Source organism: Benincasa hispida, chromosome 7, assembly GCF_027475165.1.
Source record: "Benincasa hispida cultivar pf3 chromosome 7, pf3_genome.v1.1, whole genome shotgun sequence".
Taxonomy (NCBI): Eukaryota; Viridiplantae; Streptophyta; class Magnoliopsida; order Cucurbitales; family Cucurbitaceae; genus Benincasa; species Benincasa hispida.
Window position 1 is genome coordinate 49750503 of NC_143484.1, and position 24914 is coordinate 49775416.

At 32.4% G+C, this 24914-nt stretch overlaps 3 protein-coding genes across 10 annotated transcripts; 2 read left to right on the top strand and 1 right to left on the bottom strand.

Moving 5' to 3' along the window:
• Positions 1-11528: 11528 nt before the first annotated feature.
• On the top strand, positions 11529-12795 carry LOC120082003 (acyl-acyl carrier protein thioesterase TE3, chloroplastic-like). The gene is made up of 5 exons (XM_039037210.2): positions 11529-11779; positions 11847-11959; positions 12041-12150; positions 12241-12336; positions 12437-12795. Exons 1-5 carry the CDS (start codon positions 11649-11651, stop codon positions 12554-12556), a joined length of 570 nt encoding a protein of 189 aa, XP_038893138.1. The 5' UTR covers positions 11529-11648; the 3' UTR covers positions 12557-12795.
• A 1528-nt stretch (positions 12796-14323) lies between these two features.
• LOC120081769 (Adenine nucleotide alpha hydrolases-like superfamily protein) lies at positions 14324-17261 on the top strand. Of its 7 annotated transcripts, none has more exons than XR_016530881.1 (5): positions 14324-14923; positions 15030-15121; positions 15333-15792; positions 15900-15966; positions 16249-17261. XR_016530881.1 is itself a non-coding variant. In XM_090315835.1 (5 exons), the coding sequence occupies exons 1-4, from the start codon at positions 14716-14718 to the stop codon at positions 15960-15962; spliced, it is 495 nt and encodes a 164-aa protein (XP_090171961.1). In that variant the 5' UTR covers positions 14324-14715; the 3' UTR covers positions 15963-15971; positions 16902-17261. The 7 variants fall into 7 exon arrangements, 6 of the variants coding, with proteins under 6 accessions (XP_090171961.1, XP_090171962.1, XP_090171960.1 ...); XM_090315835.1 differs by having other exon boundaries at positions 15333-15462; positions 15898-15971; positions 16902-17261; XM_090315836.1 differs by having other exon boundaries at positions 15333-15462; positions 15898-15966.
• On the bottom strand, positions 16751-18531 carry ENDO2 (endonuclease 2). Of its 2 annotated transcripts, none has more exons than XM_039036931.2 (9): positions 18395-18531; positions 18134-18308; positions 17935-18042; positions 17787-17842; positions 17634-17717; positions 17451-17543; positions 17267-17334; positions 17103-17176; positions 16751-17029 (listed from the first exon to the last, which is right to left on the bottom strand). In XM_039036931.2, the coding sequence occupies exons 1-9, from the start codon at positions 18503-18505 to the stop codon at positions 16935-16937; spliced, it is 864 nt and encodes a 287-aa protein (XP_038892859.1). In that variant the 5' UTR covers positions 18506-18531; the 3' UTR covers positions 16751-16934. The 2 variants fall into 2 exon arrangements, with proteins under 2 accessions (XP_038892859.1, XP_090171959.1); XM_090315833.1 differs by having other exon boundaries at positions 17634-17723; positions 18395-18530.
• Between the last annotated feature and the right edge of the window lie 6383 nt (positions 18532-24914).

Consider the following 24914-nt stretch of genomic DNA (forward strand, 5'->3'; position numbering starts at 1 on the left):
TATAGCATCATTTCATTTAGACCAACTATTTTGTAATCTCAAATTTGCAACAACAACAAGCATATGATTTCAAAGGATAGTAAACTCGAAGAATGGTTTTCAAGTTCGAGACACAAGAAAGTTTTTTTTTTTCTTTTTTCTAAATATGGATGACAAGAACGAAAAATTGTCATTTCTCAAAGAAATATTTAAATAAAAGAAGTCTGACCTGAGAATAAGATATGTACATATCAATGGAGAAACAACAAGAATATACATTTGAAAAAAAGACGTGGAAGGATGAATGATGGAAAGTAAAGAAAGTGAGAATGAAATCATATCAATAGAGAAACAACAAGAATATACACTTGAAGAAAAGACGTAGAAGGATGAATGATGGAAACTAAAGAGAGTGAGAATGAAGTCATTCCTTTAGACAACTCCTTTTAAGAGTCGATGGCACAACTTCTCAAGATTTCTCCCCTATGACATAGTGGATTGTGGAGTATGTGTTGGCAAACAGACAATCTCTTTCTCGAGAACAACATGGTAATTTTTTCTCCATGCATCTTGTATTTGCTCTACTACTTGTTGAATGCAATCCCCAACAAATATGTTTACTTTATTCAAAGATGATCAACTAGACTTGCAAGCTTTTCTCAACTAATGGAAATGCCTGAGCTATACATATGTCCTCTTGGTAATCCCTTTGCTTTAACATTAAAAGAGACTAGATTAGTTCCACAAATCTCATTGCATTGACCGCTAGTGGCCAAATTCCAAAATATCATTTTGTACTCACTAGTCTTTGAGTTTTTTTTTTCATTTTTTTTTACACTTCTTTTGCCCTTTTTGGGTACTTTTTTTTGCGTCACAAAACCCTGACGCTTTAATACTTTACCTGAACAAGCTGCACTTTGGATCGAAAAAATGAAATTCTTTGATTGCATACTTCTACATTTTGACATTTTAAAGTTGGCTCCTAAATGAGATCCATCTTAAGGTTGTCTAGCACATATTATCGTTGTCCTCTGAAAATGGCTCACATACCTTGAGAGATGATGCAAATAGAATTAGAATAGGATGGATATTTGGTCAAGAAACACTACCATAAAAATTGTATTACTTGACGCTTGAAACTTTTGAGTACTTGACAGATTTTTATCCATCCTTATAAATTTCATTCCCTTTTCCAATTTTGCCCTAAATTATGCTATGATTCACTGATTCTGCTCTCTACTCACTTTTCTGCGTTCTTTCACTATGGTCACTCAGCTTTAACCTCAACCTTAACCTCAACTTCCTCCGCCGGAGCAAAACCATCTCGAAAAACTCGACATCTTCAAGATCAAAGGTAGACAAACAAAACCGCCACATTCTTCGCATCACTAAAAAATTCTTTCCCGGTTCCCTCTCTCTCACTCTTTCTCTCTCTCTCTGATTCTTTTAACTATTGAGTTTGAATGTACTCAAGAAACATCTGCATATTTACTTTTCTATGTTATGATGCTGAAGATTATAAGCTCATACACAACATTCAAGATTTATTTCACATTTCTTTAACTTTTATAGTTAGTTATTGTAACTACTTATATCGAAAATTAGTATAAATACTCATCATTTACAAATTTTAGATACAACATACATAACTTCAAGAAGAACTTGAAAAATCTGTAAAAAAAAAAATAAAAATAAAAATAAGAATCTATGACTTAGCTTTCAATAAAACTCTCTCCTTCCAGTGGACGTAGGCTTTAATAGCCGAACCACGTATATCATTGTGCATTTCTTCCCCTTCTTATCATCGTCTACAAGATCGAATGATCGTTTACCATTTTTTTCACATCGTCTACAAGAGCGATTGATCGTTTACCATTTCCTTCTTCCATCGTTTACACGATTGCATGTTTGTTCACCTTTTTCCTTCTGCCATCGTCTACACGATTGTATGACTCTTCCATCGTATACTCAAAGCAGTCGCACAGATCAAACAAGAAGACATTAGGATTAGAAAAAAGTAAAAGAACTCAGAAGGCAGAGAACGAGAGAATCAGAGAGCAAAGAGAGAGAAAGAAAAATTAATTCTACCCATCAAAAAGAAAGTAATTCTTTCATTTTTCCATCAGACAAAGAGCAGTGGTACAAACCATAAGGCATCCGTTGGAAAATCGTGGGCACATAATAGCCAAGTTTTCTACCAACCAAAATTTTTGGGCAAAAAAACTGAGCTCACGTTTAGACCAACAAAGAAAGACCTCACATATACTTTCATCATTTGGGCTGAATTCATAAGCAGGCCCAACAGATGCTGTTTTCGTTCTCTTTTCGTCGCGATCAAATTGATATTCTATTGTCATAATCGACGTGGGCTGTGAATTTGAATGTGCTCGAGTAGCTTCTGAATATTTTGCCGTAAACTGCTATAATTCGATTTTCTTGCTCTGCTTTGCTTCGATTTTACTTGCTTTGTTTGATCAGTTTGATTTTCGTAGAGAAGTATACTCTGATTCTTTTTTCTTGCTTTGTTCTGTTTATGTTTTCTTGTTCGTTTCGATGGAATTGAATTTGATGGGCTATTCTTGGGCTTCAAAAAGAAGCGGGAACAAAAAATAGCAAGACACTGCATGAACAAAGTAATATTAGAACCATTTAGCATGTATTATACGAGCAGAACCACAAGAAGAAAAATGGAAGATCATTCTTAATTATTTCCCTTAAGAGACAAGAGATGTATGCATCACAGCTAGGAAGACTTGGCCACAATCGAGTGACAGGAAAGGACTTGAAGTTGTGTAAAGGCAAAGGGCACTGCTCATTAGACAAAAATAATATTGAAAAGAAAACGTACAAAAAGGAGGTTGGTTTGATGCTGGAGGGGGAAAATATCCCTTAGTTAGTCGAAATCTAGAGAAGGAAAATCATAAAAACTGTAATGTCATTCCTACTCATCCACGCTTCCATTTTTGTCTTGAAAGGTCTTGTGTTCTTCCTCTCTAGCTCTCCCACAAAGAGGGGCACAACAGGCAGAAGTTTTTTCCACAAAACTCTAATGGTAGGGTAACAGATAAAAAGTAATCCAATCTCCCCGCCAAGACACACAACCTCACACAACAGTCATCTTTCAGGATTGAGACAATGAAGATCTTCTGTTATGAGAATGACCATTGATGTTAGTCTTCCAAAATTCAAAGAGCCACCACCACGACAAACTTAATTTTCTTCATGCGACACGATGACACCATTATTGGAAGTTGGATGTGGAAAAGAGTGTACTTCTCCTAAAGTTGATATATTTATATTATGTGTAAAAGCTCTATGAAATTGTTCATATGGGATTCATATTCTTCTAACTTAGAAATTATTCATTTGAACTTTGTTATGAACTTTGTTAACATGAGGTTGTTATAAGACAATATATATGTTGAAGATATATGAACTTTCTTAGGTTGGTGGAAATTTTGGGTTGATTGATACTTAGATTGTTCACATATATATGTTGTTTGTTTTTTTGGTCAATAAATAATTCTCCTCTTCAATTAAATTATATCATTATTGGATCTCACAACCGGAGTAAATTATAGGTAATTTTTAACAATGCATTTTTTTTAAAAAAAAAAAAAATACATGCAAATTTGACAAGCAAAAAGTATTAAGTATTCATTAAGTTGTCAGGTTTTTGGTGTCAAGAAGAAATTACTTTTGATAAATAAAAACTGTTAAGTTATGAAAATCTTGATCCATAATAAATGTCAAGAATTTAGATACTTGACACTTAAAATAAGTCAACATATGTCATATACTTGATAGTTATAAAATATCAACTAAATTACAGCTCGATGCATTTAGCCAGTCAAAAAAATTCTCTTATTCTTCACACAGGCTTATTTGATATTTTAAAAAATGTCAAGTAACACTGATAGTTAGATTGGAAAAAAAACATCAAGTAGTACAATTATTGTAGTAGTGAAAGATGTTTAAAGAAAATGTACATGAATTTTGAAGACACAATGAAAGTGTAAGAATTATGCTTGTCATTATGAACTTGAAATTAACAAATTAGTGTCAATAAAAGATGAACACCACTTATTATTTTAAAAAGTTGTCTTCTAGCATATGGGTCATGGCTTTGTAAGGTAGACAATGTATGGGTAAGGATAAATTGTCACATCTTAGTGGATTATGGTGTAGATCAATGAAAGAAATAAAAATTGCTCTACTATAGTAGTGTCGCAATGTTGGTCAATGGCAAAATGGTCAACTGCCCCACTATAGTGTTATGTTGTAGGGCGTGCAAGGTTCTTGTTTAGTTTAAAGCAAGTCTGAATGACAAGAAAAATGTGGAGTTACACCTTTAGAATGATCTATTTGTCTATGAAGGAGATCAAGGCTAAGTGAATTGGTCTTTCTTTTTTTTATAAAAAATGTTGATTTATAACAAAAAAAAAAAATTGTATTTTGCACTTTTAGCAAGTAAAAAAACCTATTTTACACCATTAACAAGCAAAAACATCACTCTTATTGGTATGATGTGTAAACCCAAAGTAAACTAAATGTTTGTCTTAACTATGCAAGACTAGTATGCACATACAAAGAGATTTTAAAAGGAAAAACTTTTTTAAAAAATGTATTCTAATAGTGACCCAACACTAAATCAAATGAGTGAGTGATAATGAAATGACTCTTGAATGAGACGTTATGGACATGCAAATGAGAGAATATGAGGATGAACAAATGATACAAGAAAAAATTTGTAAAACTAAAGTCAAAAAAATAGAGCAAAGTAAACACAGTAACACAAATACATAGTACGAAAGCTCTAAACAAGTGAGGCTAATTCTAAAGTCCTAAATGACGAAAGTCCCCAAATTGGTCAAAAAGTCATACATGAGAGAATGACCAAGTTGAGTGAGAGCTTTTCATGTACCTACACGGAAGCATATGCTTCTCAAAGGTCAATACTATTTCGTCCTCAATTCTAGTCATATTGGTTAAAGCCCAGATAAGAAGCTTATGATAGTGTGTGAAGTAAATTAATCAAATGATAATTAACATAAAGGCTTCAAGCACAAGTACGGTTTGCTCTAAAGTCCTATGAAAAATGCCCTCAAATTGGTCAAAAGTCACATATGACGACATGACCAAATTGAGTGGGGATTTTTCGTGTACTTGAACAGGAGCATAAGCTCCTCGTAGGTCAATGCTACTATGTCCTCAACCTAATTCTATTAGGTAAAGCCCGAGTAGGAGGCTAGTGATTATGTGTGCAATAGTTAAATATACAAGAAAATACCTACAATAAATTAAAAACAAAATAAAAGAGTAAAACAACTCAAGATAAGGGGAAAATGGCCAAATTCTCGAGGTGGAACCTTACGTCCCCAATGGAGTCGCCAATTTGTCGTCACATGCCCAAGACAACAGGGAGCGGCCGACATCCTAAAAAATGGTTAATTTTAAAGGAAAATAAAAATGAGTCGCCACCAACCTTTTTTATGGTGTGATTGGACACCGAAATAAAATAAATAAATTTTAATTTGAAAAAAAAATTTGCTTTGCGAAAACTAGAGTTGAGTTTAAAAATCACTTGTATGTAGGGAAGGTGTTAGTACCCTACAGCACCCATTTAGAAAACGGTGGTCAAATTTAAATCTTGAATTGAAAATATTCTTTAATTTTTTTATAAAAAAAAAAATCATATTTAATTTTACTTCTCATTATGCCAATATTTGAAGTAATGATCCCATAGTGAAAAGAATTCTATGAATTGGGCTATGTTAGAATTGAAGGAAAACTCTTCACTTCAAGAATGTGAAAAATTATTATAATTTCTCCAAATCCGCCATAAGATAGTCTTTTAATAAAAAAAAAATTGAAAAAAATGATTGTTTTAATTAAATTCATTTTTATCTTGGTTCAAAATCTCAGACTCCCAAATATTTCTAGAATCCGTCATCGAAAATTTTAAAAAAGCATCCTTGAAATAAATATTTACGAAAAGTGATTAACACTCATTTAATAAAACTCAAAAGGAATTAATTTTAAAGATTTGAAAATAAACCTATTAAGTGTTGAAAATACTAGAGAAATTTTATTAAAAAAACAACATTAATTTAAATATGTAAAACTACATTAACAAAATATACAAGTTAACCATGCATTTAAAGTAGTAAACGAACGTGCAATGATATTTACAAAAATATTAAAAATTTAATAAAATATATTGTAGGTCCATTTCTGACTCCCCAAGAATCGACTTTCTCACCTCAAGATTTTAGAAAACTGGACTCCCATATTTCTAGATTTTCTAGAATCCATAGTTGGATATTTTTTTAGAAAAGAAAATTAATTAAAAATAGTAATAAATTTAAGCCTATTAGCAAGAATATATTAAATTGATAAAAAAAAGGAAGAAAAAAAAATATAATATTTAAATATACATATAAAAAATGGAAAAATACTAAAAAAAAACAATAATCAAAGCTATAATGAAAAAAAAAGGAATTAAATCAAAATGCTAATGATAAAAGAAAATAAAGATAGATATATAAAGAATAAAATTTAATAATATTCTAACAAAGGAAAGAAATAATAAAGGAAAAATAATAATAATATTAACCAAATTGAATTTTTGTTTTCTAACTAAGTTATCTTTTCTCATCTATATTGTTTTACTCTATTCTTCTCTCCCATTCTAAACACTCTAATTTTTTTTATCTCCCTCTTATTTTATTACTAAAAAGAAACTTCACAAGGATAAGAAAAGAGAATAAAAACAAACAATGAGTAAAAAAAAAAAAAGATAAACAACAAGATGTGCAACAATATGTATAAATAAATAAAAGAGAAACTCATGAGACAATAAAGAAGTAATTATAAGAGAAAGCAAAATGGAAAAATAAGAACAAGAAGAATAACCAAATATCTAACCCTTTAGTTTTTTTTTTCCCTTTTTAAGGGAGCTTGAAGAAATTAAAAGGTTGAAATCCAAAACACTAATCTCTCTTATTGTTTGAAGTATGAATCTTTAGGACCAAAGCCTTACCAATGCATCTCCAATTAAATTAGAGTTTTTCTTGAAGAGAAGATTAGGGGTATAGTTGCTAGGTTTCTTTTTTAAAGAGAAAATGAAGATTTTGGGGTTGTTGTGGATGAAGACTCTCTAGGGATTATTTGGAGAGAAAAATGAGTTATGAAGCCCAAAACCATTTCCATAATTGCCTATTTTCTTTTTATTAAATTTTATTTCCAATTTGAGATTTTTCCAAACTAGCCTAAGCTCAAAAAGGAAGAACGACTCTTAGGCAACTAAACCAAATTCAAAATTTTTTCACATTTGTTTTTTTACCTAACTAAATTGATTACTTTAACCAAACTAAAATAAAAGTTAAAAATAGGTCAAATTTAGCATAAAAAGGTGGATAACCGTTGAAATTAGAAGATAAAAATCAATCTAAAAATAAATTAATTTAAATAAAGCGAAATAAAAATAGGTGACTACACATGCGATTATGTAATTAGTTTATTAAAGTGTTTAATAAACTAAAACATATTGTTAAACTATCCAATATAAATGTTATATTAAGCCTATTAAAAACACTTAGATGACTTGAACTTGGGTCTAGAGAGGGCTAGAAGGTAGATTTACCGGACTAGCTAATGGTTTTGATACTATGCCAGTTATTATATATACATATGTACATACATATACATACATACATACATATACATACATATACATACATATACATACATACATACATATACATATATATATACACACACACATATATAAGGCCCATACTAAATCTGCCTCTGTGTATACGATGTGTCGTTTTTTCACTCATTCTCCGTTAAAGTTCACACCGTGAAATCATGCTCAATCTCCAAGCACCCTGGGAGCATTCCCCTCCAGATGGTGTTTGCATGAGTCAAGATCCAGGTGAATGAAGAAAATATTTATAATAAGTGGGAGAATGATGTGTGCCAACATATTGGTACTTGGACCTCGTCTGCATTGGGCTTCGTTGTGGGTCCCTTGTGACCTTGACCTATGGCCCTCCTTACTCTAATGTCGATAATGAATGGCTAATTCATTTAAGCACAAAAGACTAAGGTCAGGTCTCTCCTTTGGAGATTACTTACTCTCCCCCATAGGGAGGTCGAATGGGGCTATTTATAAGCATGTCATCTAAAATGGGTCTACGGTTACTGTGACGGCAGTTGTGTCAGGGACGTTTCTTAGGCTCAAGGTTGCAAGATTCCGGTTCGGACCCGACTTGGTTATTTTTCAATTGTTATATATTTATCAACTCAAGTAGTCGACCCAAACCTCAAGGAACTAACATTTTCCTTTTAGGACATGGGATCCCATATGCCTTCTCCTTTAGGTATTTTGTAGGTTTGGGCCTGCTCGTGGGCTTTGGGCCTTGCCTTGGGCAACTCTCAACAAAGATATACCTTCATTTACAATGTTCAATTATTGAAACTATCGGTGGCTCATAAGCGGGCTTGGGATTAATCCCATGTTAATATACTATATTCTCAAGATAGGTAGGTAGCATAGTTTATATGCCTAACTGTAGTTTGAAGCTGATCAAATAAGTCAGTAGATATACCTTCATTCATGTATGTGGACGCTTGGGTCAACCAAAGATCGGCCAAAAACACTATGGTTGACTCTGGGGCTACCCATAACTTCATGGCTGAAACGGAAGCTCGCCGCCTGAACTTGATTTGGGAAAGAGATGCAGGGAAGATGAAAGCTGTGAATTCCGCAGCCCTACCGATTACGGGGATAGCGAAGAGAACTCGGGTGAAGTTAGGAGACTGGAAGGGCTTTGTTGACTTCGTAATTGTCAAGATGGATGATTTCGACGTCGTACTGGGGATGGAATTCCTACTTGAACATAAAGTCATACCAATGCCCCTCGCCAAATGCTTAGTCATTACCGGATCTACACCCACCGTAGTCCAAGCCAGTATCAAGCAGCCAAATGGGGTGAGAATGATCTCAGCCCTCCAATTGAAGAGAGGCCTGGCCCACGACGAACCCACGTTCATGGCCATCCCGATAGAATCAGTTGAGTCCACTGAAGAGGAGATCCCCCAAGACGTTCTATTTGTCTTGGAAGAGTATCGGGATGTCATGCCGAAAAGCTTGCCCAAGTTCTTACCCCCACGAAGGGGGATTGACCATGAGACTGAGTTATTACCAGGGGCAAACCCGCCTGCCAGGAATGCATATCGGATGGCCTCGCCAGAATTGGTTGAGCTCCGGAAACAGTTAGACGAGTTGTTAGATACAGGATTTATCAGACCGGCGAAGGCCCCTTACGGAGCCCCAGTACTGTTCCAGAAGAAGAAGGATGAGAGCCTCCGGTTTGTCTTTAGTTGCTCAATCATGTGGACCACCATGCCAAGGACTTAGCATCTTTAGTTGCTCTTTTTCGTCTTCGTCATTTTTTTCTTCTCCATTTATTGGAGCTTGTTGCGCTTGGTTTGTCTCTTCTTTTGATCCTTCTTTGAAAGTTTTCTCATCCTTAGGTGTATTTTCTGATTCGGGTGTCTGCCATGACAATGTTTCATGAAATGTAACATTTTTTTTATGTATAACATTGTTCATTAACCGAATTAATGGACTCTGTCCTTGGGTGCTTTTGCTTATCCACGTAAGTGCCCCCTGCTAACATGATATAGATGGAGCCCATTCCTTGTCTCTCTATCAATAGTGTACCACTGACATTGAGATCTTGATACACCTTGAGACAATAAGGTCCAAACACAACGAAGTTGTTTATTGATGTCAGCTGAGATACTGAAACCAAATTCTTCTTTATTCTAAGCATATAAAATACATTCTCTAGTTTCACTTGATTGGAATTGGAGTGAGGCATTATCATAGTTTTTCCAACATGGGTTATATGCAACTTTGAATTGTTTGTAGTTACAACAACTTGACTTCCTTTATACTCAAATGTGTTTTGCAGCTTCCTCTTATCTCCTGTCATGTGATTAAAGCAACCTGAATCGACAATCCAATCATTTTCATAATTTACCTCTTCAAAGCCAATACTCCATTTTCCACTACATTAGATGTAGACTGGGGGTTGGGATCCACTGTTGCAAAGCATGATTATGCATCCCATGCTCTCAGCCTGAGAAGTGACTACGTTTCATTCTACTGCCTTTTTCTTTTGATGACAATCTCTAGCATAGTGACCTATCTTTCCAAAGTTATAACATTCACCCTTTTTTCTATGCTCATGATTTTGATTAGTTTTACCAGCTCCTCCTACTTGAGAGCCTTTTGTTGTTTCTTCTTCTTTTGATTCTACTTTCTTTTCGATATTTTAATTAACCTTTTCTTTGGCCACTAAAGAGCGATTCTTCGTTATTACTTTTTATTGTGACCTCTGACATTTGCTTAGCCAATGCATCTTGACTGGCAAGCATATTTTCTAGGTCAATTAGAGAAGGTTGGACTGCCGAACATTGAATGGCAGCAATAAAGCTTTTATACTCTTATTTAAGTCCATGAATAATGATTCTTGTCATCCTTGATTCTAAAATAAGGGAAGTAGGATCTAATTCAAACATTTCACGGCATAGAGTTTTTACCTTGGTGAAGTATTGGTTGATAGTCATTTCTCTTTGAGTAACTGACAGAAGTTCGTTCTCAAGAAACTGTAATCTCGCATCATTTTTCTTCGAGAAAATTGAGGCAAATGTGTCCCATGCTACCTTTGGTGTCTCCAATGTATTGATGTGCTCCAACATTTGTACATCAACTTTGGTTTTGATTGCAAACATGGCCTTACTTGCGTTGATATTCGATTTCTTCAAAGCAGCAACATCCTTTGGTGGACTGACTTCAGTGCCTCCCACAACATCCCACAAGTCTTGGCATTGGAGATATAGCTTCATGCATGTGGACTATGTTTTGTAGTTCTGAGTGTTGAGCTTCTTGATTCTTCCAACAACTTGAAGGTCTCCCATCATCTTGCAGTGATTAATGCACTCCATGAGTAGTTGTGTCCCAGACAACAAGCTTCACAGTCTCAGACTGTACTCAATCTTCAGAAGCTCCACCACAATAAGCTATGCTAGCTTGGCTCTGATATCACTTGTTGAAGAAATTGACACAAAAAGAAGAGAGACAATCTTGGAGGAAATAAATTTTTATTTAAGAAAAACCAAATATGGACCCTTTTGAGAGATCACTTTTTTACTCTTAAGATACTCACTTTTTTACACTACTTTTCTTAGATCTAACTAATTCTAGATAATTATGAGATTCTCCTTATCTAAAAAAATTCTCTAGAACTTATTGGAGCCTAAAAAAACCTTAGGATATTTCTAGATATTTTCTTTGAGATATATATTTACATATTTTAACATAATTTTAGAAAAGTCTAATATACATACTTGCCTCTAAAATAATTATTGTCATTATTATTTCAACACCTAAATTTCTTTGGTCAAGCATATAAATGCAATTTAATTGAAAGTAAACAATAATGATATTAATAACAATAATAATGACACTAATTTGTTATTGAAGAGTTTTTATAGATGAAGAAACAGAGTGATCACCATTTTATTAATACTTACATTAACATTTCCGAAATTCTGATGCATGAAGGAGAGAATTAAGTGAGAAATTAGAAGATATGTTGCAGTTTCAAGCAGCTTCCATGAATCCAATGATTCAATTCTCACCTACCAAACCCAAATTCCCTTCTTCTTCGCCACTTTTCTGCACCAAAACCCAAACCTCTGTTTCTCAAACATTTTCCAATAGGTACTCTGTTTTTCTTCATGACCACTAATTATGATATATACTAAAAATCTACAATATTGATTGGCAGTCAGAGTTACAAGATGGATTGTTTCCAAGAATTTGAACTAAAAGTTCGTGATTATGAGCTGGATCAGTTCGGTGTTGTCAACAATGCTGTTTATGCAGATTATTGCTACCATGGTCTAAACTCTAAACTAAACTTTATGTTTTTAGAATTGTTGGATTTGATTAATGAATTAAACTGATAATCCTATTAAACAGGTCGCCACGAACTGCTAGAAAGGATTGGGATGAGTCGTGATGCAATTATTGAGAGAGGGGATTCCTTAGCGCTATCAAACTTGTCTTTGAACTTCCTTTCACCACTTCGAGTATGGATAAATTTACCATAAACCATTTCGTCTCTGTAAATTTTGCTTTAATCAACCTACAAATCTATATAATTAATTTGCTTACTTTAGAGTGGAGACAGATTTGTTCTTAAGGTCAGGTTCCCCAGAATCTCAAGAGCTCGCATCTACATTGAGCACTTAATTTTCAAGCTTCCAAATATGGAGGTTGGTAATGGAACTAATAATATGCCTCTCGGTTTATTTAGCTTATCTGGGTGCCAGGTAACTTTATAATCCCATTTTTTGTTTGTTTTTCTTTCCCTAGCCAATCTTGGAGGCAACGGGTACTGCAGTTTGGCTTAATAAAAGTTATCGTCCGGTGCGTATCCCACAAGAATTTCTATCCAAATTGGATCAATTTGTTCGGGATCACGAGTCGAGGTGATCGACTTTGAGGTGATTTATTATCTTCTGGAGAAGGCCAAAGGAGATGTTTTGCTTTTGGCTGAGAGAATACAATGGAGAAAATATCTGATTCATATGCTAAAATGCATTTTAACGAATTCTTGCTTTCTCTCATATACTCATACCATAACTACTCAAACAGTGTGATACATACATAAACAACATCACTCTGATTTGCATTATGTTTTGCAGTAGTATAAAGTATATTGCTCCATGAAACGAACTTGTTAGACATGATCTATTCTATAAGTTAGTACCTTTGTATGCGACTAAAAATTTCATATTCGTATCCATCTTCTTCGTTGGAGAAAAAAGGAAGCTTTTCATATTGGTGCTTGAGTTTCAAACTCCTTAGAAAAATAGAATAATTTTTTGTTGTCTTTTATTGGGATGCATATCACACATTCACCTTACAAATCGTGCCACCATTAGAAAAAAAAAAGTAGGGAAAAGTTTAGTTGGAGTATACTTTAGAATAATATTTGGAAGGTTGGAATGTAATCGAGATTATTGAAAATCAAAGAAGTATTGGAATGCATGAGAAATCGAGGACGAACGAAAATGAGATCGTAAAATATGAAAACGGTGGAAAAGAGGATTGGGTTAAAAATAGTCAGAATGGAATGAGTTTAATTATACAAATCAGGTCCAAAATGCTCAATTCAAATATGGATTTTTAGATTATATTACAATCTAAACTCATTTCATTACCGGCTTCCAGATAGCCCCTAAGTAGCTTGGAATAGTGGTGGTATGTAGGCTACGAGCTTGGAATAGTGGTGGTATGTAGGCTTCTTTCGTAGCTCACCTTGCTTTCTTCAACATTTCCATTTGAGATATCAACACCTTAAAACTTGAAAATTAGTGATTAAGTTGTTTTCATAATTCAAAAAAAGATATAAATCTTGTTATTAGTATTTATAGTAATATTAATTAGAATTAATAGACGATAGTTGATGTAACGTAAAGTTTGTATTATCAATTTCGAAGTAGGTGACTTTTTCAAAACAAAGCCTTTTATCATCATCACCTTTAGATTTTTTCTTCCCTTTTCTTTCTCATGCTTTCGTTCTTGCCCTTGCCCAGTACACTCAGGCCACATGTACCAAACTATAATGAAAATTAGTATAATTGGAATGAAATTTCATTGATGGATGAATCTTAATAGGCCTGAATTATAAGCACAATTAGATTGTTTTTTATCATGTTTATCTAGAATTATAAATATGTCACATTTTATTGTTACTGTTACTATTTGACCCTAACAGTTATGGTAATAATAATAATAACGGTAATGGTAAAAGTTACAATAAATGTGGCAAAATTCATAATTTTCATATTATTATAGTAACAATATCTGTAACGATAACAATAACGGTAACGATAAAGATAGTGGATCCCACGTAATTTTCAAAGATTGAGCACATTCTATTTCTCAATCACATTACATGATTTGATTACAAATTTCAAAGCGAATCCCAAATCTCATTACGATTATGGAAAGCAGGTAAACAACAACGAAATAATCAACTAGAGCCACTTTCCACATTACCATGGATGGAATACTTTTCAACTAGTGTCAATCTATCCTTAGTTTGTTCGATATCTTAAAAAACTCCATTTTCGTTGCTCTAAGAAACAACTTTGTTGGTTGTTGTCGTTGTCCTTGTCAAAGGCAAAACTAAGGGAAGAGATTGTTGTCTTTGCCGAAGACAATAAAGAGAGAATTAGAGAATGAAAAGAAGACAGAGAGAGGGGATTGAAAATTAAAATAAGAGTTGAGAGGTAATATATATACATATATAAATAAAGAAGTTTGAAAAGGATTATAAAATCTGTGCCCAAAAAAAGATTATAAAATCTTATTTGGCCCAACTTCATAGGTTAATTTATGAAATAATCCAACAACATGTGATCATGTGATAGAAATAGTGAGAGAGTTTGTTCAATGCAGAAATTAAACGGAATTAATCCTGATTTTCAATCCTTGCTGGTGGCAAAACCCTAGTTAACCCACCATCAATTTTCTCCATCAACACTCCAAGGCCCTAAAGTGAAGCTGATTTACACCGACAGCTTCAATGGCGTAATTCACTTTATGGGCTTTTACTATTCCTCGTGCTTTTCCCCCTTCACGAAATGGCTGAAGGAGCATCAAACCCTGCAGTGGAGAAGAGAGTGATGGTGGCCATAGATGAGACTGATAGTAGCTACTATGCCTTAATCTGGGTGCTCGAAAATCTCAAAGAATCCATAGCCGACTCCCCCCTTTTCCTCTTCACAGCTCTACCTCCGCCCTCCAGTTACACCCCCGGCCTCGCACGCTCATATTTCCATGTTGCATCCAGTTAAGTATTGCTAATTTTTCACTTTCATTCATACATGTTTAAGTTAACGGTGAGGCATTTGAGTCATGAATTGAAATAATCCCATTTTTGTTTTGTGCACAATAGGTACGGAGTTGGTTTATACCCTTCAAGAGAATGATAAGAAAGTTAGATGCGGTCTACTTGAAAAAGCAAAGGATATATGTGCTGAAAGAGGGGTATGATAGGATTCTTCTCATGTCAAGCTCTTATAATAAAATTTTAGTTTAATTCAAGAACAACCCTCTTACCTCCAAATTTGAACTATTTGGATGGGCAAATACACGAATGCTTATATTGAAGTACTTTGTTTAATGTTTATTTCTTGATGACATAAGTTATATGCTGAACAAAATTAGGAACATAAAGTTGTTGCTGTTACTTCTCCAGGTGGCTGCTATATCCATCACAGAAGTTGGGGATCCTGGAACAACAATATGTGATACGGTTGAAAAGCTCAATATAAATTTGCTTGTTTTGGGTGATCGTGGCCTTGGGAGAATTAAGAGGTTAACTCAGGAGGAAAGTCTTTATTTTTCAAAATCTTCTTTTGCACAGCCTTTGACTTCAGTATCTTAAACTTGTTTGGATGTAGTTTGGTTTAGAACAATTCTCATTAGGTGTCAAAATACATGAATAGGTTAAATACTTATAAACCATGCTTGGTATCTATTATATTTAAATGATGAAATTTAAGAGTTTACAAGCTCGTGTTCTCACTTATTTTTAGTTGCAGAGTATCTATCAACTTATATGGATAGACATCCATTTGGCAGCTTTTCATTTCTGATAGAAATATCTCCAGCAACTCAGTTTCTTACTGACCTTTAATTTGCTAGATTTTTAAAAAGTACTTCTTTATCTTTTTTGTTTTCTTCTTTTTATTGATTTTGCCCCTTTTGACCATAATGGGTTTATGTCTTAGATGCTGACAAAATTAACATATATCTAATACAGAGCTCTTGCAACTATTGCGTTCAAAATGCCAAGTGCCCTGTCCTGGTTGTGAAGAAACCGTAGAAATGTGAGGTTTGCTGTTTTGCTCATTAAACTAAATTAGAGTTGTGCCTTAATTATTTAATCTTGATAAGATAATGAGGTTGTGTCCATCTACTTGTGCGACTAAGTTGACTACGAACAAACAGATTCTGTGTGTTCAGCTTGTTATCATGTAATCAGATTGCATATTCAGCTTACTAATTCAATTAAGTTGACTACGAACAAACAGATTCTGTGTGTTCAGCTTGTTATCATGTAGTCAGATTGCATATTCAGCTTACTAATCTATGAACTTTTCAATTGGCAGTGGTCCGTGAATGAAGAGCACAAAAGCAATGAGACACAATCTTGCCATTTTGAGCTTTTCAATTCTGTTTGAATGACTTAGAAGCTACTTTAGAGTCTTTTCTAAATAATGGCTTTCTACTCTTTTTTTCAAGACTAGTTCATTTTACCTAATTTTATAAATACACCACATGTCATCATTTACAAAACTCAGTTTGAAAAGAACTACTTTGGTGGTTCTCAAAAACAGGTCATTTGCAAAATAAACTAACCGAAAAAAAAAAACCCTGGAAAAGAAAATCAATTTTCCAAAGGTAGTAATAAGCATAACTAAACATATTTTTGTTGAATTTTTAATCTAGAAAAGGGAAAAGTGTTTGTAGTACAGCTCCACTTTTGTTATCGATATTGTTGTTGTTGGTTTTTTTTTTTTTTTTTTTTTTTTTTTTTGGGTACGAATTGACAGAACTGTAGTTGACAAGAAAGGTGCTAAGCTAAAAAGTGGCATGGACTAGATAAAGAAATTAAAAAGAAATAAGTTAGTCAAGGAGAATGATATTCCAGGAAGAACTTTATTCACCTCATGGCGCTGATTGTTTAACAAGATTACATACTACATAGGCATATTAAGGTCAACTTTTCAGCACTAACTTGAAACTTAACTATTTCTTGCAGATTTCCTCGGAGTATAACCTAGAGGAATGTCTGTCAACCAAAGATGCGATTTAAAGCAGCTGCTAATCTGACTCCACCTTGCGCCAACCGCAAGTTCACTTCTGGCACACGGGAGGAGAAATATTTCTCTGCACACAATTTTTTAAGTTAAAATCTCTTCTTCACAAAGAACAACTGAACCAAGTTTTATAAGCAATCTACCTGCTAGTGTAGAACCTTCATAAACGCCTTTGTATGCCCAGTCACAGGCTGCTTGGATACTTTCTGATGCATATCTGCATATTTCATTGAAAACTGGTAGTAAAGTATAGAAACTTTGTGTTCTAAAATTGAAGGATTAACAGACTGTTTCTTGTGCCACATACATTTCTGTGCATGGTACCTCATTAGAACCACAGTTTTCCCATTCTTCAACTTGATCTGCCCATTCCTTCTGTTGATCAGAAACAGCCAAAGGGGAACAAAAATGCATTAGAATTGCTAAAGAACAATAAAAATCAAGCTTTGTTTCTCGAGTTGATTTGGACTTAGAATTATCAATTATGTGACCGTAATATTCGTTTGGATTGCATCAATCAGGCCATCCACACTGAAGTCGTAGAACTTTTTTTCTGATGTCTCAATTATGTTGCTATCCCATACCTGTAAGAATCACGAGAAATAATGTATTTTCATTGATGCAAAATTGGAAATCGCCAGGGTACAGAGATGAAGTTGGGTTATTATATTTACATGGTGAAGATTTTGCTTCCTGGTGTACCAGTGAACGTCAATTGTGTTTCCTCCCCTGTCTCCAGTGAAGCCCACATGCAGAGGCTGCATCTTACGTTAAGTTTATTTCAGTAGATAATTGCACACCACAATTACATAAGCTTCATTTCATACCTGATGGATGTCTCCCATGAAGTGTGAAAGAAAAAGTAGTGCTTCAGTCAGATTATCTGATGATGAAAAAGTTTAGAGCATAATAGCGCTTTCATATGTTCGTCATTGAAAGCAAAGTTCATAAGATTCTCATTTTTTTGGAAATTACATTCAGAGTGAGAAGGTTGAGTTTTGTAGCTTAGAAGCTGGGAAGTATAGTTGTTAATGGCCCCTGCAACACACCGGCCTTTCTCTCCACCTTCGTCTTTGCAGTCCCCTTAAGATATTCAAAATTACAAAATTTTAGAAGACTCAGAGAAATTAGAACAGTTTACAGAGAGGGATGGAGACAGAGGATGTAACTCAACTGTCATACTGGTACGTGCAAAGGGAATCTGGAGTATCAATGAAATGAAGAGCAGAGGACCAATGGTAACGAAACTTGATTCTGTCTGCCCAAATGCAAACGCTCGCTAAATCGCCATTTGCGTAGTGTGGCAACAGTTCCTGCACTGCATCTTCTGCTGCTTGGCTCAACCGTGACTGTTGAAACAAAACAAAGATCAAACTTTTCATCAAAAAGGGTAAATTTGAGAAAAGGGTTTGTGGAAGAAAGTGAAGAAAAGAACCTGAGCGATTCTGCAGACAGTAAAATGGCCGTCAATACCCCAACCAAAGCTAACAGGAAAGATGAACACCAACGACACAATGGCCATCACCAGAACCCTACAAGACTCCATTTTTTTTTTCTTTTGTAATTTTCCTTCTGGTTGATTTCAGAGTTTGTATTTGCTTTGAAATATAAGGAGCAATGGAAGGAGTCTGGGAGAAGTATGAAGTGTATAGGGAGGGATGCAGTTGCACCCAGTATAGAAAGTTTCCCACTATGCTAATTTCTCAGTCAGGCGGAAGCTGGATTCCAAAAGGGTTCATTCATTTGCGCAAGAAATTAAGGTAAAGTTTTTAAAAAAATGGAGCCGTTACTACTGTGTCAGTGGCTGGAAGGAAAAGGGAGTTTGTGCTGTTTTCACATGAATTGATAAACCATTTCTGGATTTGGTTAATTGATTTTCTCTCTTATTTTTTTTATTTTTTTATTTTTTTTTGAAAAAATTGTTGATTGAATATGTTTCAATGAGAATCTTATTTAGTGCATTCTTTGGTTCCATAGACCATTGTCCAATCGCTGTCGGTAGACTGTAGTTCATGTAACACACTGATTATCGATATCGATCCATTAATTAGGCTTTGATCAAAGTAGGGAAAGTTTTATTTTTTTTTTTTAAAAAAAAAAAGAACATTTAAAACAAGATTAAATCTGTAATTCTTATAAACTATAACATACGTATAAATATATTCCATAAATGAACTTTGTGGGAAAGGTTTTACAGAATAATCTTAAAATGATGAACTTTCTAAACCTACATGCAAAAGTTGGATACTTTCCGTTTTATGCCCTCTCTCTCTCTCTTCTGTTAAAATACCATTTTTTTTCGTCTTTATATCCTTATAATTAGTCCATGAGTATTCAGCTATGATTTACATACATCTCGACTAATCGATAGTTCTCCTAATCCTATAATATTTGTTTGAAAGAAAGGTTCAGAGTCCAAGCTACAAGCCTCCTCATAGATAGTAGACGAAAACCATCTAGGCATAACAAAAGAATCTCATTCAATTGCTTCAAAGAAAGAAGAGGGATTTACAAAACAAGCCCCAAAGTTACCATAAGACACCGTTGCACTAGCCTAACCTAAATTTTATGACGTTTGTTTGAAGTTTGTAATAGATATCTTGAATTTTGATATTTAACATTTGAGTTTTATGAAATTTAATATATGATATATACAAATTTAAGTATTTTAAGTTAATAAAAAAATGTAATTAAAAAAAGTAAAAAATAACTAACCCGACAACCCAATCCAATCCAACCTAAATTTTAAGAGTTGGGTTAGGTTGGATTGGAGTCTGAAGACCCTATTCGGGTCATTAGGATAGCCATCTCGACCGATTCGGGTTGGTCCAAAAAATTCTCCCAACACAACCTATATACACCCCTTATAATATAAAACTCGATGAAGTATTATAAAAACAATAAAAACGAATTAAATATCACTAATATTATAGACCCAATAATTGTAATAAGAAATAAACTTGTTTCAAAATGGTAAAATGGTAATTTGCTAGTTTAAAGACTTTATTGAATGGTATTCTGTGTGTTTAAAAATATTTTTTTTCACTTAAAAATAAATTTTGAATCACATAGAAAGTAACCTCAAATATGTCTTAAATATGTTAAAGAGCTTTTTATGTTTATAATATTTTAAAAATGTCTCACAACATCAACAATTTATTGACATTTTTATCAACATTTTCATAAAAATATTTTCAACATCAATATTTTATAACTTCATTACTCAAGTTGGCATGAAAAATTAGAGGTGTACATAGATTGGATTGGGTTAAAGGTATTTTTTGGACCAACCGAATGTTGTTAACCCAAATCCAACCCAACCCTTAAAATTCGGGTTGGTTTGGTTGGGTTATCGGATTATAACTTTTTTTCTTTTTAATTAAAAATATGTAAATTTATATACAACACATGACTAACAACTAAAATCTCATAAAATTAAAATGCTAAATACCAAGTATCTAAGATATTTATTGCAAACTTCAAATAAAGACAAATATCATAACAATTTTAAAAGAAAAATATTTAAGATTCATAAATTAATCAATACAAAGTAATTAAAATTTAAACAAAGAGAAATATATATAGTATATTTTATTTATATATATATAATTCAGGTTGGGTTAGGTCAACCTAAATTTTTTTTAGCAACCCACAACTCAACCAACCCAATAAAAATAGAAAAAATTTAACCCAACCCAACCCAACCCAAAAACAAAACTAACTCAACTCAATCATTATATTTTGGATTGGGTAGTTCAGGTTGTTCGAGTTGTCGGATTATTTGAACAACTCTATGAAAAATTAAGTCAATTAGGTACCAACTTGAACATAGTTTAACTAGTTGAGTTACGTATCCTCAACCAAGAGATCAAATGTTTAGATCTTCAACTTTATATATTGAATTAAAATAATAATAACAAATTAAATAAAATAAGTACGTTTCACCAGTAAATCATGTGATACACGAACTTCTAATTTTATTTTGTAATATGTACATGAATGTATAGTAATAAGTTGAATTAAATGTCATAATCTTCGATGGGTTCCAGAATTTAATATTGAAAACATAAAATTCGAATAATATAAGTAAAGATAGTAGATAAAGTTTTTCACTATACGCCAACTTTGAGATTTCTTTTAAACAACAAACTTTGTTGCTTATCTTAATCTAAGCTTACAAGGTAAAGTTGGTATGACATGACTCATACTGTATTATTCTCATTTGTTCATTTTTTTTCAAAAAAAAAAAAAAAAAAAAAAAAAAAAAAAAAAAAAAAAAAAAAACTAAAAGAAAAATCTGAAAATTAATTTATAAAGAAAGGATTCATATTGATAAAGAGTATTTGACTTATCTGTAAAGAAAAATAAACGATCTGAAGCAATAAGACAGCGTTTGGTAGAAGAATAACGTGGCTTCTTTATAAACTTAATTTTAATAAATTTAAATGAGAAATTGGGAGCTTTCCAAAACTGATGTGACTATTGTGTGGTTGCCAAAAGCCAACCAATAATATGATTATAATTAATATGAACATAATAATAACAACAAATAAATAGATAAATAAATTTAAAATGTGTATATGATTAGGGATGGGGCCCAATACAACGAGATTTTCACTTTTTATGCTCTAATTATTTTTGGGAATATTGATGTTCATCAAACCCCTACCAAAATTATTTCTTTTATGAATTAATTAATCGATTAATTTTATATGGATACGTCTCTCTCAAAGCTTCAACCCTTCTTTTTTAATATGTTTTAGAATTGGAGATTATAAAATTAGGGAGTATGTTGTACATAAAAAAGAAAAATAGAGAAAATCTGATTGATTTATTTCAGTAGATACATAAATTATTAAAATTTTAAAACTCAATATTCTATGATAATGTTGTTGACGTTTAAATTTAAATTACGAGTATAATTTATTTATAACCTTTTAAATTACGAATTTTTTGTCTTCTTTATAAATATCCTATCCCAAATTATCCTACTTTACTTACAATGTACCATAGCGTATACTCAACTTAAAAATCTATTAATTTTTTACAAAATGTTTAATTTGATTTAGTGTTTTTTGTAAAACTTTAGCTCAATTTTCTTAATAGGCATCTATATGTAGGGAAGCAAAAACTACACATTTTTTTACATATAGCAAATGATATACAAAGGACTCAATGAAACTTAAGGTAGATTATAGTTTAAAATTTTAGATTAGCTAGTTAATGATACATAAAGATAAACGATAGATAATTTGACTATAAATTTCATTACACATTTGATGTCCATTATCGTTACAACTTATCCTAATTTGGTAAGATAATATGAGATAAAGCATGACATATGTTCGAATTTAATAAAATTAGGTCTTTTGTTTCAATTTTGAGGAAAATATTATTATATGATTTTAATACCGATGTCTAATTAATATCTTCTTTTTGAAGGTTTGAATGAATATTTTAGATATAGGGTATTATGGAGATCTCAATCTAGTTGAGATGTCTTGGTGTATATACCGATTCTTCAACTTATTCTTCACCTTTACTTCTTTGTTAAAAAGGAAAATTAATATCCAAGTAAATTTATATATTTGCATGCTTAGCTTATTTCAAACTAATTATGTATGTGTGTTTGTTTGGTATTGTTGTGCTTTTAAATTTTAATTTATTTTTATACCTTAACTTATTAGCTTTTCATTGTCCTCAAATTTTATTTATTTTTTTTTTTTTAGGATACATTGTCCTCAAATAATTATTACATACATTAGCGCAGCAAATTTTCGGCTACCTACAATTTCAATTATTAATAGAATAATAAATGTCTCACCAACTCTTTCTTGTCTATGGTATTTTAGTTTAAACAATAAATAGAATAATAAAATAAATATTTAATTACTAGTTTGGTCTCTACACTTTTAACCTTGATTCATTTTGATCATTATATTTTCAAAATGTTCATTTTGGTCCTTATATTATGAATTTTGGTTCATTTTAGTTTCTACATTTTCAAAATGTTCATTTTAGTCATTTTACTTCCAATTTTTATTCATTTTAGTCCTTTTACTTTCAATTTTTTTTTGTACATTTTAGTTCATATACTTCTAAAAAATGACTATTTTAATTAGACCCTTGAAAATAAAAATGTAGAGACCAGAATGGTCACTTTTTATAGTTACATTTACCAAAGTGAACATTTAAAAAATATAAGAACCAACATGAACCAAAATTGAACTTTTTGAGATTACATGAATCATAACCAACCAAAATTAAAATTTTAAGGACCAAAATAATATTTAACTTCTAAAAAAACAAGTTACAAATTTAGTAAAAAGGGAAAAAATGTTAAATTATTTATAAGGAATATATGGAGATGAGTTTGGGCAAAAATGAATAATCCCATAGAAGAATTAAGCAATAAATAAAAATGACATGATTTTAAAAGTATATGAAAATGGAGATTGAAAATTTCAAAATTAGATTTTGGGGCAACGCGGTTGACTTTCATAAAAGTTGACGAATTATTCAAACCACCATATTTAACACACGCCTTCCAAAAAAAAAATTTACAAATTCAATTCAAATCCCAATCCATGTGTTTCATTTCATCCCACATTAAAAAAAGATGCTCAATTTAAACGCACGAGTAAAATGGGTTGAATTCAAAAAGGGATGCAAATTTTTACCCCTTCCATATTAAGACTCAATTTTTTTAGGGAAAAAAAAATTGGGTTAACATGTGTTATATACTAAGATATGTACTTTTTCAAAAATTAATATTGATTGAAGAGAAAATAATGTTGTAGACTACTTTCTTATTAAATAATCATGCACGATAAACCAACGCTAAATCAAAAGAAAAATGAAAAATAAAAGTTAACGAGTTGGATATATTATTAATAATAGTTTCTTTCTAATGCCCAAAATAAATCAATAGAGGTTGTGACTATAATGAATACTAATTTTTAGGCTTACATATTAATTTGATCTTGGAATCTTTAAGTTTATTACATACTAACATATAAATATTGAAAGAATAGTATATTGTGGGCTTGTTTATGAGGTTTTTCCTCCTTTCTATTACCGATTGTTTTTCTATTTTTTCTCTGCCTATTAGATTGTTACACATGTACTTACTGTAGCCTTTATATTGGACTTCTTCTTCTTCTTCTTATGTGTACTTACTGTAGCCTTTATATTGGACTCCTCCTCCTCCTTCTCCCTCTTTATGGTATCAGAGCGTTGAAGCTCTTCTTCAGCTTCTTCAATGAATCTTGATGAGGGTTCTTCCTCTTCAACGAATGATGAATAAAACATTAACCTCTCATGTTAACTCATGTAGAATTTACTCATGCAGACATCCAACTTCGGTTGCATGTCATATTCAACTCAACTCTTATCTTAGCTAAATTTAGTTGCGCCAAACAGAGGAGTTGTTATTATGCATTGATTCTAGTTACCTACTTTCGTTTTGGCTTACCTGCATGGGTGTCATGCGAAGTATCCAACTACAAGGAGGTATCTGTAGAGTATGGGTCTACGGGACATGCCACATCTAGTCTAGGGCAAAATGGGATATTTTGTACTAGGCGCGTTTTATGACCTAGTTTATTTTTTTGTGTACTTTTGTATTAGTGTAACGTTTATGATATATACCCCATTATCTTTAGGACAAATGATGTATACTCTATGGGTCTACGTGGGTCCTTTAACTTGTAATTGTAATGTACAAATAGTTTATTTATTTAATAAAATATGAGGTATTTTATTGGAAATTTAGTAGCATTAACTCACAAAATTAATAAACTAAATCCAAGATTATCTACTATAGCTTAAACTGAAGGAACCAGTTAAGGTTCGTGAGTGGAAACGAGGATTAGTCCCAAATCTTTTTACAGAACCATAAATTTTACAGAAACACACAAAAGAAATATGCATTAATCAACATTTACAGCATGTAT

Coding starts and splice junctions, on each gene's coding strand:
- LOC120082003 (XM_039037210.2), top strand. CDS start 11,649: ATGTTGCAGTTTCAAGCAGCTTCCATGAATCCAATGATTCAATTCTCA. Junction 11,780..11,846: donor TCTCAAACATTTTCCAATAG/GTACTCTGTTTT, acceptor ATTGATTGGCAG/TCAGAGTTACAAGATGGATT. Junction 11,960..12,040: donor TGCAGATTATTGCTACCATG/GTCTAAACTCTA, acceptor CCTATTAAACAG/GTCGCCACGAACTGCTAGAA.
- LOC120081769 (XM_090315835.1), top strand. CDS start 14,716: ATGGCTGAAGGAGCATCAAACCCTGCAGTGGAGAAGAGAGTGATGGTG. Junction 14,924..15,029: donor ATATTTCCATGTTGCATCCA/GTTAAGTATTGC, acceptor TGTGCACAATAG/GTACGGAGTTGGTTTATACC. Junction 15,122..15,332: donor ATATATGTGCTGAAAGAGGG/GTATGATAGGAT, acceptor TTACTTCTCCAG/GTGGCTGCTATATCCATCAC.
- ENDO2 (XM_090315833.1), bottom strand. CDS start 18,505: ATGGAGTCTTGTAGGGTTCTGGTGATGGCCATTGTGTCGTTGGTGTTC. Junction 18,309..18,394: donor CTGTCTGCAGAATCGCTCAG/GTTCTTTTCTTC, acceptor TTGTTTCAACAG/TCACGGTTGAGCCAAGCAGC. Junction 17,030..17,102: donor TGAAGGTTCTACACTAGCAG/GTAGATTGCTTA, acceptor AATTGTGTGCAG/AGAAATATTTCTCCTCCCGT.